This window comes from Brachyhypopomus gauderio, chromosome 7 (assembly GCF_052324685.1).
Source record: "Brachyhypopomus gauderio isolate BG-103 chromosome 7, BGAUD_0.2, whole genome shotgun sequence".
Taxonomy (NCBI): domain Eukaryota; kingdom Metazoa; phylum Chordata; class Actinopteri; order Gymnotiformes; family Hypopomidae; genus Brachyhypopomus; species Brachyhypopomus gauderio.
In genome coordinates this window covers 7,510,724-7,526,369 of record NC_135217.1, presented here as the reverse complement: position 1 = coordinate 7,526,369, position 15,646 = coordinate 7,510,724, and the positions used below count along the sequence as shown (strand labels likewise).

Genomic DNA, 15,646 nt, shown 5'->3' with positions numbered 1-15,646 from the left:
TTTTCATGCAGTTGTGCTGAACTGTAAACTAGTTCGTTTCAGCTCGTTATTTAGCGTGGAGCTCATTCCAAAGACAGGCTACACTAGCCTGCTACATAGTTTAATTATCTGTAAACACATTAGACTAAGATAATAATCTAAGTTAATCTAAGTTAAGTACGAAGGAAGTGAATCCTGCTTTTAAGCGCTACGCCCCATCACAGAGTTTTAAAGGAAGGACTTGAATATAAACTGTAAGATAAACTTCCAGGATTTAAAACGCTTCTCTACCGCCACCTGGTGTTCCAACCTTGAAACAGCAATAAAGGGATCAACCAATATGTTTTTGCTAAATAAATAACACGTATATGATGGGACAGATTTGCATTGTCATTTAGATCATAGAAATAACGATCTGTTTTCATATGTTTGTTGGGTTAAATTACTTTCTGGTCCGTGTTAGGTCGTTATATGTGACAAAGTAATAGATTGATATTATTCCAGCGATGTAAATAGAATAAATTCCACTGAAAGCAATCTGCTTGTTTATTTACCCGTCGCGTTTCTCGTGTTACGGGAGATTTAATGAACGTCCATGTGTCTAAAAGTCAATAACGGGAATATAACAGGTCCGGTTATCGCTTCACGTTGATCACGTCCAACCTCCCGTCCCATCCGGTAGTGTACTGGGACCACTGGGAACCACTCGGAACCAGTGTCTTCATCAGCCAGACAGCTACGCAGCACGGACTAATATTTCGTCCTCTTGCATTGAGTGAGTTTTTCAACTTTATAATGTCTGCGAGTTATTTAATGGATTTTAATAGCGAACTACAGCTAGCGGCCGTCCGTTTGCAGTATGTCTTCATGCTGCTGGCTAACCGGGTCTGCTGTGCAAACGGCTGTACATTACCGACGTTAAACGGGGCTTTTTAATCTACATTTGAACTAACGCGTTGTATTTTTAACGGGAACCAGGTGCCGCTACGTTAAAAAAACGACTAAAAGTGTTAGCCAGCGAGCTAAATCTCATAAGAAAGGCGTTAGCCAGCTAGCTGCACCACGACTGGCTTATAGACGGCGAGTAAAGGTTGTTTACGAGGCGACTGTATCCGTGTGTACGTGTGTGTGGCTGTAGAAGTGGATGCCGCCGCCAGCCGGTGTCCCCCAGGATGGTGAAGCAGTCCGCCCGGTGGCCCTACGCGCTGGCTGCTCACACACACAGGCGGACCGATGCCTAGACTCAACAGGACGGCGGTACTGGCCCTGCTGATCACAACCAGCTCCGTCTTCCTCCTGTTCCAGCTGTACTACTACAGACAGTACGTGTCAAAGGTGAGCATAAAACTACTAGGAAGGTGACAGTTAACCACTGCAACAAAAAAACCGTCATTAAACACCGGCATGTGGCCAGCATTGCTTGGTTTAGTGGTCTTGTTTCTCGTCCACAGCATGGACCTAATGTCTTCAGTGGTAAAGGCTACCTTGCAGGAAAGGAGGCCCAGTGGGTAAGTAGAATAAACTAGCAGTCTAGCAGCACCATCAGTTCCTCTTGGGGTGTAGTTAAGTTATATTCTGTTTATTCACGCTCATTTGCACTAATGGTGGTGACGCGTCTTTTGAACTTGTTATTTAGCTCTTTGTTATTTTTGCTCTCTCATTTGTACCCTTCTCTTTTGTCCCTCACACTGAACTGCATGCAGCATTTGGTGAAGAAGTTTCTGGGGCTAGTGCGCAAGTTCAGCCTGCCCGTGTTCCTGGTGGACACCGTCTCCCTGAGCCTGCTGTCCCAGGAGGCCGAGCTGCTGCGGGACAGCCAACTGAAAGAGCCCCACTGCACCTTCCTCTGCACACACAGGGACTTCATCACCTTTGGCCTCCTCGGAAACCTCTGGAAATACGATGTAAGCATTTCCACTCGGTCCCCGGTATCCCGTAGAGGTTGCGGTGTGAGTCTGGATGGCGGAGATGGATGCACCCATGTTGTTCCATTGCCACACCACAGTACCACGGTACTCCAATAGGCACTCAGGATTCATTTACAAGGAGAGGGCTGATATGCAAGGATACCTTTACACACACGGATATAGCCTTCACAGGTGCAGACGCACAGGCATTTGCAGACGCACACAGTTTGCGTGTGCTGTAAAGCTGCCAGATTCTTTGCCAGAGCTAGATACAAAAACCACAGCAGGTCTTGATGTGAACAGAGTTAAAATATCAGTCCGTCGTCCCCCCCCACCAGGCTGCCCTGCTGGAAGCTGCAGCGGAACGTGGCCTCGAGCTTCTGGAACTCAGGGGGAAGGACCCCAGACTGGTGGGCATGGATGATCTGACTGGGAGCGAGATCCCACTGCACCTCCTGATCCGCTCCGACGGCCACTTGCTGGTGCACGTGGTCGTCCTGTACGAGCGCAGCGGGAACTATCTGTGGCACGGGGCCCTGCGGCTCACGCCCGGCGCCGACCACACCTTCGCCCCCTTCAGGAAGTTGGACTTCGGCCGCCATGCGGGGGCCTTCGACAGGTAGCGTGCGCTCCACACACACCTCGCGTGGGGGGTGGACGAGCCGGTCGTGGCCGGTGTCCTGGAGCCCAGTGGTCTTGTATTTCAGAAGAATGTTTGTAAATGGAGAGCTGTTGACTAATAGAGAAATCCACATTTAGACTTTTCTCCTATTAAACCATGAAATGGTGGGGGAGGGTGATTTTCTCAGTTTACAAGCATAACACTGAACAAAATCGATTGAGTAATCCATTTAATTTCCCAATTACTAATACTTCTGGCATTTTGTTCAATTATGCCTTTAGTATAAAAAATATAGTACACTGTAGAGTAGTAAGTGAAAGCGTATAGAAATTTTCTCTCTGCAGTGTGACCATGCAGTTGAAGCCTCTGTCTAGAATGCATAATGTGGAGTGTATCTATTTCCTGTGTCAGGCCAGAGCTCATCCTGACAACTCTAGACGGCCTCGACGTGCGGCTTCCCAAAAACTTTTCCCACTTCCTGACTGAACGTTCCAGCAGTCGCTTTCTGGAGTGCAGATATCGGGAGGCAGCTGCCTTCTACCAGGTGTATATCTACATAAGACCCTCCCTCTCTCCATATGTGATTCTGAAGGTCTAAGGGCTGCGTCTGATCTGTGTGACGTATGGATTTCCCCTAACTAAGCTGCCATCTCTCTGCCCAAGCTCTATCCAGATGACACATCTCCCGAGGCAATGGACTTCAGGATGAAGGCCAAGAGTCTTCTTCATCTCGCTGCTCGAGTTCTCACCGAGCTCCGGGTCCCCTTCTGGCTGAGTAGTGGCACTTGTCTCGGTGAGCGGTCTCTCAGAAAGCTTCGTGCTTAAGATATATTTAAATATTTAACACCCATAAAAGTGGTCATGTCACAGTTATCTGACATTGGATAGAATTGCCATGCGCGGATTCCGGAATTGCAGTTGTATGTGCTTTTCCATTTGCGTAAGCAGCACGGCGTATAAGAGACTCAGGAGAGCGCCGTAGACCTCCCATTAGTTTCATTACTCTGAGGTGCTCCACCTGCAGGCTGGTTCCGGCAGTGCAACATCATCCCCTACAGTAAGGACGTGGACCTGGGCATCTGGATTAAAGATTACAGACATGACATCACACAGGCCTTCCAGAGAGCTGGACTCCCTCTTAAACACAAGTTTGGAAAGGTATTCTTCTTCACCCAACAGTCCTGTCAAATACCTTGAAATAAAAATTATTAGTACTCACTGTACCTGTGTAGAATTTTCAATGTCCTGTAGGATTTCTGGACAAATGATCTTTGATGTTGTCTGGTGTAGATCGAGGATAGCCTGGAACTCTCCTTCCAGGGGCTGGACGTCAAACTGGACATCTTCTTTTTCTATGAGGATGGTGACATTGTTTGGAACGGAGGCACACAGGCCAAGAGTGGCAAGAAATTTAAGCAAGTATTTTATTACCTAGTGATCTCCTGTATAGTGTTTCTCCATAAAAGTATATTAAAGTATATAAAAACATTCATTCAGTAGACATTGCAATTTACAGCTTTTTATAAATAACCTGAGAGACACACCCCTATACCTATACGGTACATTTAGAGGTCTGAGAGCAGGGTCACCACCACATCTCGGGAGAAATTGACCAAGAATTTATGCCAGAACGCTTATAGATTAATTTTAACTCCTGTTTATTATCAAAAGAGATCTGAACAAACTGCAGACACGTTTGGGTAGTGTTCCTGCAAAAAGTCTATTGTGCCAACTGCGGTCTCTGTGAGCAGTCGTGCAAGATTTACAGTGGCCGACACAATCCAACACATTAGGAATATATCTGGCAACCCTATTCTCCTCTTCTGAGGAAATGGGTCGTCATACCAAGTTCTGGTAGCTTATTTGGTAGAGCAGAGTGTGGTGTTCATAACACTGATACTGCATTACTGATAAATGTGTAAGTCTCTGGATAAGAGTGTCTGCCCGGTACCGTGAACGGTATGTGAACGTCTCTGCTCACAGGTATGTGTTCCCTCGGTTCAGCCTGTGCTGGACCGATCTGTTGGAGCTGAAGGTGCGGGTGCCCTGTGAGACGCTGGATTACGTGATGGCCAACTATGGGCCGGAGTGGAACGTTCCGGTGAAGACCTGGGACTGGAAGAGCTCTCCACCAAACGTGCAGGAGAATGGAGTGTGGCCCATCAGAGAGTGGGATGACGTTATTCAAGTCTACTGAAACCTCACGGGGAACAACAGCTTTCTTTTTTTTAAGTCACATTAAGCTCAAGGTGTTAAAAGTGAGGCTCTGTTTTAAACTCACAAATGAACAGCATATATGTACAGCTGATTGCTCTAAAGCAAGACTTGACCACTGACCATGACTGAAACTGCTACTGTAGCTTTTCCTATAGACGATAAAGCAACTGGAGTCAGATATGCACATATGACCTCCTTACTCATGACCCCTTAGGGAAAGCTGTCCTGCAGGGTCCCACCGTTGACGTTTTAATGATGCACCTTCTTCGAACCTCACTCTTTTACAACTGATATTTTTAACCACGTTTCCCCATGTGTTCCTCTCTGGTGGGCTGATCGTGTTTGTTGGAGTTTGTTCATACCTGCATCCTGGGTCACTTTCAGTGATTTTCTTCAGACCGAATTTGCCAATAATGCTAGTGTCTAGGTTAATCTGTCATAAATTGTGTGTACATCCTAATCATGTCTGCAGCACTGATGGAGAGATATTGTCCAGGTGACACAAAACTAAATGGAACTTTACACAAAGCCCGACTAGCTGAACGTATACACAGGTCTAGTGGCTTCCCACCTAATGTTTATACATGCATTGTAAGTGCAATATGTATAAATGGAACTGACTTCACTACTGATGTACTGGTTTTAGTGCTCAACTCCAGTCCTGGACTTTGAAATCGCTGGTGGAGACGTGAACGTTTAATATAATCACCTGGCCCTTTGGACCTCGGGGACTGTAGAACCTGAACTGGTTTGTGGATTAGAGGCTCAGAGTTGAATTCCTGTGTTAAAACCTAATGCATATAACAACAGCATTATGTAATAATGTAAGTGTGAACATCAGACCTGTTAGTGTCTGGGTAAAAAGACCCGACTGCTTTCTTCCATATAAGATTATAGTCTTCGATTGTTCAGTGTGGCTTGTTCTCTTTCACACTGGCTGATCCTTCCTCTTAATAAAATATCTTGGTCACAAACATAGGGATGATATTTTAAGTCCTCAAAAGTGCAGTGTGTAAGATTAGAGGAACATATTAGTAGAAATGAAATATAGCATTTACAATGTTACATATACAAGGAACAGTAACATTGGCTGCATGATGGAGCCTGTAGTTCCACAGACTAAATAATCTCGTCATCACTTGTCATATTGTGGAATATTATGGCTGCTCTGTGCAGTTGTAGATGTCAATACCATTTTGGAAGAAGCTTAGCTCCTGGTGGCCAATGTAAGATGGTTACAAACTGAAGCCTCATAGCCAGATGCTATTAAATCTTACACACGAAAGGGAAAGGGTATGAAAACATCCCACACGTCGTTAAGAATATTCAGAACTTTGACTGGCACTATATAAATATAGCTAGAATTAAATGTGTGTGCATATCTGCACACCTGGGGGAGGCGGAGCTAAGCACACAGCCTCAGCACTTTACACTCCAGTCAGTACTGCTGCCACTGAACACCGCCCACTGCTTAACACCTCGTTCAAAGGTGATGAAGTTTTATCTTTGATGCAGATGCCCTTCTCAGATAGCTCAGAAGTTACCGACAGTGATTCAAAGACTCCACCTTTGGCAACATGCATGCTAGACTGTAGAATCTTTGTCATAAACACTATACCAGCAGCAGAACAAGGCTTTTGAAGCAGCAGCAAGTTGTGTGAAGACAAACGTGTTCAATACTTCTAAATATTTGAAATCCAGCTCTACGATGCCATCTGCTGTGCAAATAAAAATACTACACCGACATCGCTTGATTCACTCCTATGTCGATAACAAGCGTTGCTCAAACAGAAACCGCAGCGCCATGCATTGATGTTGGAATATTTTTTTTCTTTTATTGTTTAGCGTCATATGCAAAATATTGACATTTGATCAAATCTGTTCATGTGAAAAAGATCCATTATTAGACCTAATTAGTTAGACCTAATTGTAATGATTTTATTTTGATGTGGCATTACATCTAAATAGAGCTAGAGAACAAAATGAACATTTTTACTCACGAAGATAATTTGTTCAGCATATGTAGGCTATGTGAGGATTACATAATTTCTCAAAGACATAGGTGGCATATGTTATTTGATTTTTTCACTGTTTTTTCTAAAATCTAGAAATATGAGTTGGCATGCTCACACTTGACGTGTATATTGAACCTTACAATATGACGTCTTTGCATATTTTGTTCAATTAACGTTTTAAAATGTCAAACTGGTATAGTGAGAGTTAGCCCTCTTAGTTTATTTACAGAGTATACAGAGTTGTGAAAGTTTAGGCACAGCAAATTCAACGTGGGCAAAAAGTCTGATTATCCTGCTCCCCTGGTTGCAGGTGAGAGAGGCCGGAAACTAAACGCCTCCACAACAAGCAAGACGTCGCGACAGCTCCACAGATTCTTGGTTTAATCTACAGTAATATCGATAACTCACACTGGGCGTTACTTTCCGGAAGAAAACCCGGACACACAAGCGTAAGGTTCTGGTATTTAACACCAGTGTTTCTGACTGTGGACAGTAACAATGTCTTCCCTGGTTAACTCATTCGCTCTTTTTCTCGCCTTGCTTTTCTTTCACTTTACACAAGGTGGTAAAGTTCTGGTTTTACCTGGCGAGTACAGCCACTGGCACAACATGCGTTTTATTTTAGAAGAGCTCGTTGAACGGAACCACAGCGTCACCGTGTTGGTAAACGCGGCGTCGCCCTCCATCAAATACAACCGGACCGAACGCTTCGAGTTCCTCGTTGTGGATTCGACGCTGGGATCTCGAGACGTGCACGCGCTTTCTGAAGAAATGGTAGATCTTTGGATAAACCAGTCCCGCACGACATCTGCTCTGGGAATGGCCCTCAAGATCATGGATCTGTCCTCCAGGATCCAAGCCTTCCAGATAGTCGCGTGCGATTCCGTGCTCCGTAACGAGGAGTTGTTGGCGAGGTTAAGATCACTGGAGTTTGACGTGCTTTTCTTCGACCCCATGGCTATGTGTAGCGACTTGCTTGCAGAAGTCCTTCAGGTTCCGTTTGTTATTTCTCTGAGGCTGTCCCTCGGTTACTCGATGGAGAGGCTGTGTGGTCAGATGCCAGCCCCACCGTCCTATGTGCCTATATCACCAGTGCAACTCACAGACCGTATGAGCTTCATGGAGCGCGTTTACAATGTGGGTTTATACGTTTTCTATAACGTGGCCTTCCAGTTTTTTTTCATGGAGAGTATGAATAAATACTACAGTGAAGTTCTGGGTAAGAAAATCATTAAAAACAACACTATAGAACAAGACTGGGCGATGACCCTTTAAGGCATTATTCTCGAGTTTGATGGTCTACAGTGTTCTTACACGTAAGAAAATTAGGTATTTATAATTGACTTTTCCCTGAACTGACTGGAGTAGCACAGAGCACCCAGAGTATCAAGGCAGAAAAACTATTTAGTGACCTAAAATACTTAATATTCTTAATTCTTCAGTAATCCTAATGCTTCGATTTAACAAAGCGTTTCCTCTTACAGCTGCATTACGAAAGATGTTTATTAAAATGTAATAAAATGATAGAGGGTAGTATGTCCAAATATGTAGTATGCATTAAACAGTAAGCAAAAAGTTTCACCTGTGTTTAAAGCAAAGAAACTTAGAACTAAAGACACTGGCAAACTCGAAAGGAGTGTAACGGGGCTAGAGTCAAGGCCGGTATACACATTTACTCGGCTCTTCAGAGGTGGGGACAGCTCCATGACCTCATTGGGTTCAAGATGCTGAGCTGGCTTTTAATTGCTGAACAGGTGAAGTTACCCTTCTATTGTAATGCAGTGTTGGGTTTGTGAAGATGGTTCAAAGGTATACAAGTGCCAGTTCTGGGGGGAGGCCAGCAGGGGTCAGGGCCCCTGTAAAAACATGCTTGTCTGGAGACAATACTAACATAACTGGTGGTTGTGTTTAACCTCTAAATCACAAGCAGAAAAACTGCAACACTCGGTCACAAGGATTTCATAAGAGTTTGCCAAACAAGATCATTAAATAATAATAAAAAATCCTTATATATCCTTAAGACTTGTAAAAGAGAAGATCTGGAACATAAAAAATACAGTGTGTTCATCATGCTGCCCAGCACTGTGGATTCTGCCCTTTGACCCGATATAACCGTTATGGTTGCCATCTTGTATAACCTATATTGGTCTGAGTCATACCTCACAAGGGCTCTTACAGGCACGCAAGAGGACAGAGCACCGCCCCTAGATTGATTCGATAACAAATGCTATTTGATTATAAAGACAAATGTTTGGCATGGTCAAGATGGTTGTTTTGTGTTTTGATTATATAAGCAGACAAACATATTTCTAATAGTAAGGCTGAGAACTGAATCCTAACAGTGCCCTGATTTGGACAAATCTGACAGACTTAATTTGACACTGGGAAAATAAAAAGATGAGTAGCTAGAAATTTTCACACAGCAACTTGTCACATGTACAATCAGAGCTGGAGTGGCTAATCGGGAGATTCGGGAGGATTCCCGATGGGCCGGCTCATGTCAATCTCTAGTTTGGGCTGATTGGGAGAGAAAAATAATTTTGGGCCGGATTTGGGCATGAAATTCCCAGGCTGAAAAAGTGGCCCACTCTGGCCCTCTGTACAATGATGTGAACAAGTGCCTACTGTCAAGTTTTAAAAACACACAAAATTGCTAGCTGCTCTGTAATTGAGAAAAAGCTGTAGTATTTAGTATTTGGACAGAAGAAAAAATACAGAACACCCCAAACTGGACAAACAGGAACCCAAAACTTTTTGATTGCTAAAACATAATAGGTCTTACAATTCTATTTTATGATCACTAGATCTCATAATGGCACAAATGTAAGAAATATTAATACAAACCCATTAGACAACAGGGAGGCTCTTCAAATAAACTGCATTTATGAATATAATATAAAATTAAAATTGTGGTTTTACCAAAAAATCTTTGACCCAATAAGGACCCAATATTGCAGTGACCTCCTGCTGTACATTCAGTTTTCTCAATGTTGCATGTTGTTACATTTTACAAACAGTATTTAGAGACTGTGTGGTCAGATGCCAGCACCATCATATGTTCCCCATGATTCCATGATCTTCTCTGTAACATGGAGCGATAGAGAGCTGGACACCTTCACAGACAGAAGTGAGATTTATTATGGCTAAATCCAAAGACCCAAAAACATGAAAAGGTTTGAACTGAAGCTAGGACAAACACGAGTCTTGGAAAACAAACAGATGGAGGCTTAAACAATAACAGAGGCTAGGACATACAAATATTCACACACAGGGTTTGCACAGAGTACCATGACCAAGCACAGGATTTTAATACCTAGTACTATATTCAGACTGCATGTGATTACAGTTATTAAGAGCTACATAACGGATTAAGCTGTTTAATGGTTTCAAAACTTTTTTTGACAGAAATCCGTCAACCTTTATCCGTCAACCTTTGCTGCATTACTTCACAGGCAAACCCACAACTCTGTGTGACACTTTGGGAAAGGCTGACATCTGGCTGATCAGAACCTACTGGGACTTTGAGTATCCACGACCATTATTGCCAAACTTCAAGTTTGTGGGCGGATTACACTGCAAGCCTGCAAAGCCCCTGCCTAAAGTAAGATCATTGTCATTTGTTGGTGGATTTCAGCCCTGAGTTGAACATTAAGAACTAACAAGCAGTCAAACAATCCCTGAAGTTTACTACCTGACCTTTACTACTAACCTTGCCCATACACACATTCAACACACAAATACACCACAGTAAATCTTCCTCGTCATCATCTTTGATATCAGCCCTGGATTAAACATTATACATTCACATGTACTACAAATCTTTCACAATTTTATTCTTTTTGATTTAACATAAAGTTTATGGAAAGTAAACTTTTGTCAGACATCCAGCATGACAGATTATTAACTACAAAAATACACAAAATACATTCCATAACCACACAGAAATGGCTTGGAATAAATCAAGCCAAACCTATGAACATACAGGAGACATATTGCCAAATGCAATACAAAAACAACAAGCCTTCCTGTCAATATGAGTATTTAACATCAATATTATAAACCACCACTTGTTATAATTTCAATGGAAGTTGTGAACATCACCTGAGCCTTTTGGTTCTGCAGGAGATGGAGGAGTTTGTGCAGAGCTCAGGGAATGATGGCATTGTGGTGTTTTCACTGGGCTCCTTAATAAAGAACCTCACCACCGAGAGAGTCAACACCATTGCGTCAGCACTCGGACAGATCCCTCAGAAGGTTCCTACTCTTATATTTGTTTCCCCGTTTGAAAGGTTTAAAGATTGTTCGGTTTTGAGATGGCTGATTTAGTCAGTACTGAGTATTTTGACACATTCCTTGATTTTGTGTTAATGTAGCATACATTGTGAGATTTAACTTCAGATCTAAATTCAGGTTCTAATTACAGGTGTTTTGGGGCTACACAGGAAAGAAGCCTGACACACTCGCTCCAAATACAAGATTGTATGACTGGATTCCCCAGAATGACTTGCTAGGTAAATAAGAGTTTGTCATGAGCAGAAATTTGTTGTAGTATATTGGTCAAACATATATTAATGATTTCAGTCCGATAGGGCATCCTAAAACCAAGGCCTTCATCACCCATGGTGGGACTAATGGACTGTATGAAGCTATTTACCATGGTGTCCCAATGGTGGGTATACCACTGTTTGCTGACCAGCCGGATAACATGAACCACATGAAAACCAAAGGAGCAGCTGTAATGCTTGACTTCCACAAAATGGAGTCCAAGGACCTGAGGGATGCTATCAGTGAAGTTATTAACAATCCACTGTGAGTTGAACCTTTGATTTATATATTTAAAAAAGGGGTTTTAAGATCTATTTTTAAGAATAGAATTACACATCTTTGTATACAAGTAGGTACACACTTGGCTCAAATCCTGTAACCTTGTTTCATACAGATCATGTTTATCTCTGTTGCCATCTTTTATTTCTTATTTTTGTCATCATGCTGTCATATCTATTACATTTCCACTCTCCCAAGTAAATGTTTTAATTTTGATATTTATGCATTTTTCAAGACAGAAAACCCAAAGTTCACATCATGACTTTATTCCCAGAGCTATAATGCTTGTTGTCCCCATCATTCTGAAATTCCATACATGGCCATTGGAAAACATAGTTTATGCACAAATTTTATATTCCAGAATCTATTTAAATTCTCCACTCAGGTACAAAGAGAGCATAATGAGGCTCTCCCGGATCCACCATGATCAACCCATGAAGCCTCTCGACCAGGCTGTCTTCTGGATCGAGTTTGTGATGCGGAACAAGGGGGCCAAGCACCTGAGGGTAGAAGCCCATAACCTCACCTGGTACCAGTACCACTGCTTGGACGTGGCAGCCTTTTTACTCTCCATAACTGCAGTGGTCATGTTCATCTTTGTGAAAACATGTAGTTGGCTCTTCTGTAGATGTTTCAAAAGAACCACAATAAAGAAAAAGAAAGAGTAATCCAAATCCTGCTTTCTTGCTGTTCGGACACTTCTCTTCTAGCTCTGCGTGTTCTGTACAGTTATTTTACTTATTTAGGGGTTAGTTAAAAGGACTCGAAATCAACTCGATTAGCAGAAATCGAGCAGTCTCACCACATACTGTGTCCCTCTCCAAGACAACAAACTGCATCAGAGGCAGAACTGCGACATGCAAGACATGTGGAGTCAGGATAAGAGATGGAGATGCAACCACTTAAAACTTTGTTCGACATTTGAGGCTGCACAAACAAAAGCAAGTCTCTGCTATGTATATTTAACATAATGCTATAATGGTTAGCTAGCTAGCTGGGACGGACGGACGAACGAAAGTCACTGAGGCTAACGGGTGTGTGTGCGGTTAGGTGACGACAATTGCGACGACATCTCACTCAAGCGAACCGAAACACTCAAACGCCTAACGTTAGTTAGTCTGACTAACTTAATATACTACTAATCAACTACATCAATTGTGTTAAATATTGAAATTACATCTGGTGACTTGACTAGGACTTGAAGTTTAAGACTTGGGACTTGACTCGAGACTTGATTGTATTGACTTAGGACTTGACTCGAGACTAGATTGTGAAGACATGAGACTTACTTGTTACTTACAACTTAGTGACTTGTTCACATGTCTGCTCGCTGCTAAACAGCAACATGTGCTAGTCGGCAACATGCTAACAAGCATGCTAAGAGAATTTGCCATAAGTAGCCTATGGCCACACGCATGCAGTGGCGGACTTAGCAATTTGGGGGCTCAAGGCGAAATTCGCTAGGGGGCCCATCAACATTAATATGTGAGAAATAAGTCAGCTAGTCAGGGGGCCCCTACAGTGGGCTGCAGTGGGAGGGGCCCAAGGCATTTGCCTAGCCACGCCTCTATGCAAAGACCGCCTCTGCACGCATGCCAACTATCAGCTTGCAACCCGTGCCAGTCGGCAGCTTACTAATAAGCATGTTAATAGGATTAGTCATTGGTATGCTAACCATGTTAGCTATCATCATTCTGCTTGTGTTGGCCGCCGAGACGCCGAGTTGTTTTTTACACGCGCGCCGAAGCACACGACACAAACGGAGAAGAGACAGAAATGGCGAGTCAGAAGCAAGCCGAAGAAAAATTTGCATTTTCAAGGCGATATAAACATTATTTAAGAAAATACTTTAAGTTCCTGAATGTCTACCAGACTGGGTATTTGATTTATTTAATTAAGAATAGAGGTTTTATTGTTAAGTTTACTTCTGTTGTAAACAAACCAGTTGTCTCAGGTTGAGAGAATTTAATTTTATTTGATAGATGTAAATGCACTTTATATAGTGTAACTGTTTATTTATTTATTTTACAAAGATTTGGTATTTTAAAGGATTTTATCCTGCACTGGTCTGTGGATGTGCAATTGGCTAGTTGCGTAAGACGACGCTGCCGGTTTCCGGTCTACGGTTGGTAAGCGGAGGCATTTCCGCTTCTCTACGCCGGTCAGCAGGCAGTATGGCTTTCTATACGCGATGCCTTCAGGATTTGCCGAAAATAACTATAAACGATGTTCAGAGAATCATTGAGGCTTCGACAGCAGCACCCAGAAGTAAGCGAGAGAGGGGCTTCAAGATGTACGTCTCGAGTTACATTGACAATTACGAAGGTAAGTGTATTTATCTAGAGAACTAAGCTAGCTAACTCATTAGCTCAGTAGCTAGCTAGCTAGGTTAGCTAACCATATCTCCCGTATGTTAACTTCCACAGATGATTTGCTTTCTTGGAGATAACGTTGTTATGTAACTTTGCAATATAGCTGTTGTTGAATAACTTGACTAATGTTGTCCAGTGTAAGTGTGTTGGTGATAACATTATATTGTTCCCAGTATCAAATAACAGGGTTGCCAACTTTTGACGTTCGCTTGGAGTGAGATTTTAACCTGGAGCCGGTGGCGAGTGTATTTTGTTGGGGGGGGGGGATGGCGAACGAAAGTTGTTGAGCGGGGGGGGGGGGGGGGGGGGATGGCGAACGAACGAAAGTTGTTGAGCGGGGGGGATGGCGAACGAAGGTTGTATTGAATCATATATGTGGATCTGAGGTAAATAAACTGGATCTTTTTTTTCGGCGTGAGATATCGGAAGTGTGGCGTGAGAGCGTGTGAAAACGGTCAAATGCGTGTGTCTCACGCTCAATGCGTGAGAGTTGGCAACCCTGAAATAAAGATCCAGGAACAGGGAGAGTGAGCGTCCGAGCTACCTGCCATAGGTCTATGAGGAAGCATGAGAAACCTCACAACCTCAGAGTAGGATGGAAGGATGGAAGATAGTTCAGTTGTTCAGCAGATCCAAGGCAGTTCTTTTCAAGCTATGGTATGGGGGTTTTATGTGGCTATATTAGGGCTGTGACGGGATGGATTTTTTCTTACCGCGGTAAAAGAGCAACGTATAACCGCGGTAACGCGGTTAACCGCCACCCCCCGAAAAATAAAATGAATTATAGTTTATAAATAAAAACATGCACTTTTAAATGAACAAAAACGTAATTTGTCGTAAAGTAAATACTTTACGCAAAACTATGGCCATAATATTGTTAATAATGACGTGAATAACGTTAATTATAAATATCTTATTTTCCGTCTTCATGTTCCTTGCAAGACAAACCAACATGCTCATTTTGTCCGGTATAAAGGACGATCTAAACGAGGTGACAATGTTGCCTGCCGTGCTGAATACAGCTCCGATGGAGTGCTCGTTGCGCAAACGGTCATATATTTTCTGGCAATGTTTGACAGAAGAGGGAATCCATTTTGATTTTTCCGGGCAAGTTGATCCGAATGCGAATCGAGGGCTTCCTCCTGCAAATACCTCGCGAGTTCAGTGTCCGCACCGGGCTAAAAGCCACATACATCTACTAAACTGAATACATTTAAATGAACTGATCAGTTTCTGAACTGTGCCTGTAGCATTTCATGTGTGACAGTGTTGTGTCGAATTCCGACTTGCCATGTTATTCCGCGCATAAATACGATACAGATAATATTGTCGATTTATGTTTCTAAGGGATAGACTTTAATTATCCATCACAGGAAACGGCATTATCTATGTCCAAAGCCACTGTGGCTCAAGGGTGTTAATTATTTTAAATAAAATACACACTGGCTATACCGAAGTTCACCTCTGACCACATGACTTCGCAGTATTAAAGCAGTATTATGTCTAAATATCTAGTTAGGACAAAACTAGATGAGTGCTAAATGAAAATGAGCACTTTCTTCTTTGATTTACAACTTTGTCCTACCACCTAAGTTCTGCTCCACCCCCGACTGGTGAAAAAACATCTAAAGAAAAGCTGCAGCCCTTTATAAAACGCATGGTTCAAATCGTGGGGGAAAATGTAGTGGCTTATACTCCGGAAAATAAGGT

At 42.8% G+C, this 15,646-nt stretch overlaps 2 protein-coding genes across 2 annotated transcripts; both read left to right on the top strand.

Moving 5' to 3' along the window:
* Window positions 1-149: 149 nt before the first annotated feature.
* On the top strand, window positions 150-5,350 carry fktn (fukutin). Its single transcript, XM_077011352.1, has 10 exons — window positions 150-754; window positions 1,118-1,314; window positions 1,431-1,487; window positions 1,683-1,883; window positions 2,225-2,505; window positions 2,920-3,052; window positions 3,172-3,301; window positions 3,533-3,666; window positions 3,799-3,923; window positions 4,492-5,350. The coding sequence occupies exons 2-10, from the start codon at window positions 1,213-1,215 to the stop codon at window positions 4,703-4,705; spliced, it is 1,377 nt and encodes a 458-aa protein (XP_076867467.1). The 5' UTR covers window positions 150-754; window positions 1,118-1,212; the 3' UTR covers window positions 4,706-5,350.
* A 1,634-nt stretch (window positions 5,351-6,984) lies between these two features.
* Window positions 6,985-12,232, top strand: LOC143518680 (UDP-glucuronosyltransferase 2A2-like). The gene is made up of 6 exons (XM_077011346.1): window positions 6,985-7,959; window positions 10,193-10,341; window positions 10,863-10,994; window positions 11,164-11,251; window positions 11,330-11,549; window positions 11,950-12,232. Exons 1-6 carry the CDS (start codon window positions 7,239-7,241, stop codon window positions 12,230-12,232), a joined length of 1,593 nt encoding a protein of 530 aa, XP_076867461.1. The 5' UTR covers window positions 6,985-7,238.
* Window positions 12,233-15,646: the final 3,414 nt, after the last annotated feature.

Bases quoted from the DNA above. Each gene is read 5' to 3' on its own strand.
- fktn (XM_077011352.1), top strand. From the start codon at position 1,213: ATGCCTAGACTCAACAGGACGGCGGTACTGGCCCTGCTGATCACAACC. The intron at 1,315-1,430 runs GTGAGCATAAAA...TCTCGTCCACAG, and splicing joins ACAGACAGTACGTGTCAAAG to CATGGACCTAATGTCTTCAG. The intron at 1,488-1,682 runs GTAAGTAGAATA...AACTGCATGCAG, and splicing joins CAGGAAAGGAGGCCCAGTGG to CATTTGGTGAAGAAGTTTCT.
- LOC143518680 (XM_077011346.1), top strand. From the start codon at position 7,239: ATGTCTTCCCTGGTTAACTCATTCGCTCTTTTTCTCGCCTTGCTTTTC. The intron at 10,342-10,862 runs GTAAGATCATTG...TTGGTTCTGCAG, and splicing joins CTGCAAAGCCCCTGCCTAAA to GAGATGGAGGAGTTTGTGCA. The intron at 11,550-11,949 runs GTGAGTTGAACC...TTCTCCACTCAG, and splicing joins GAAGTTATTAACAATCCACT to GTACAAAGAGAGCATAATGA.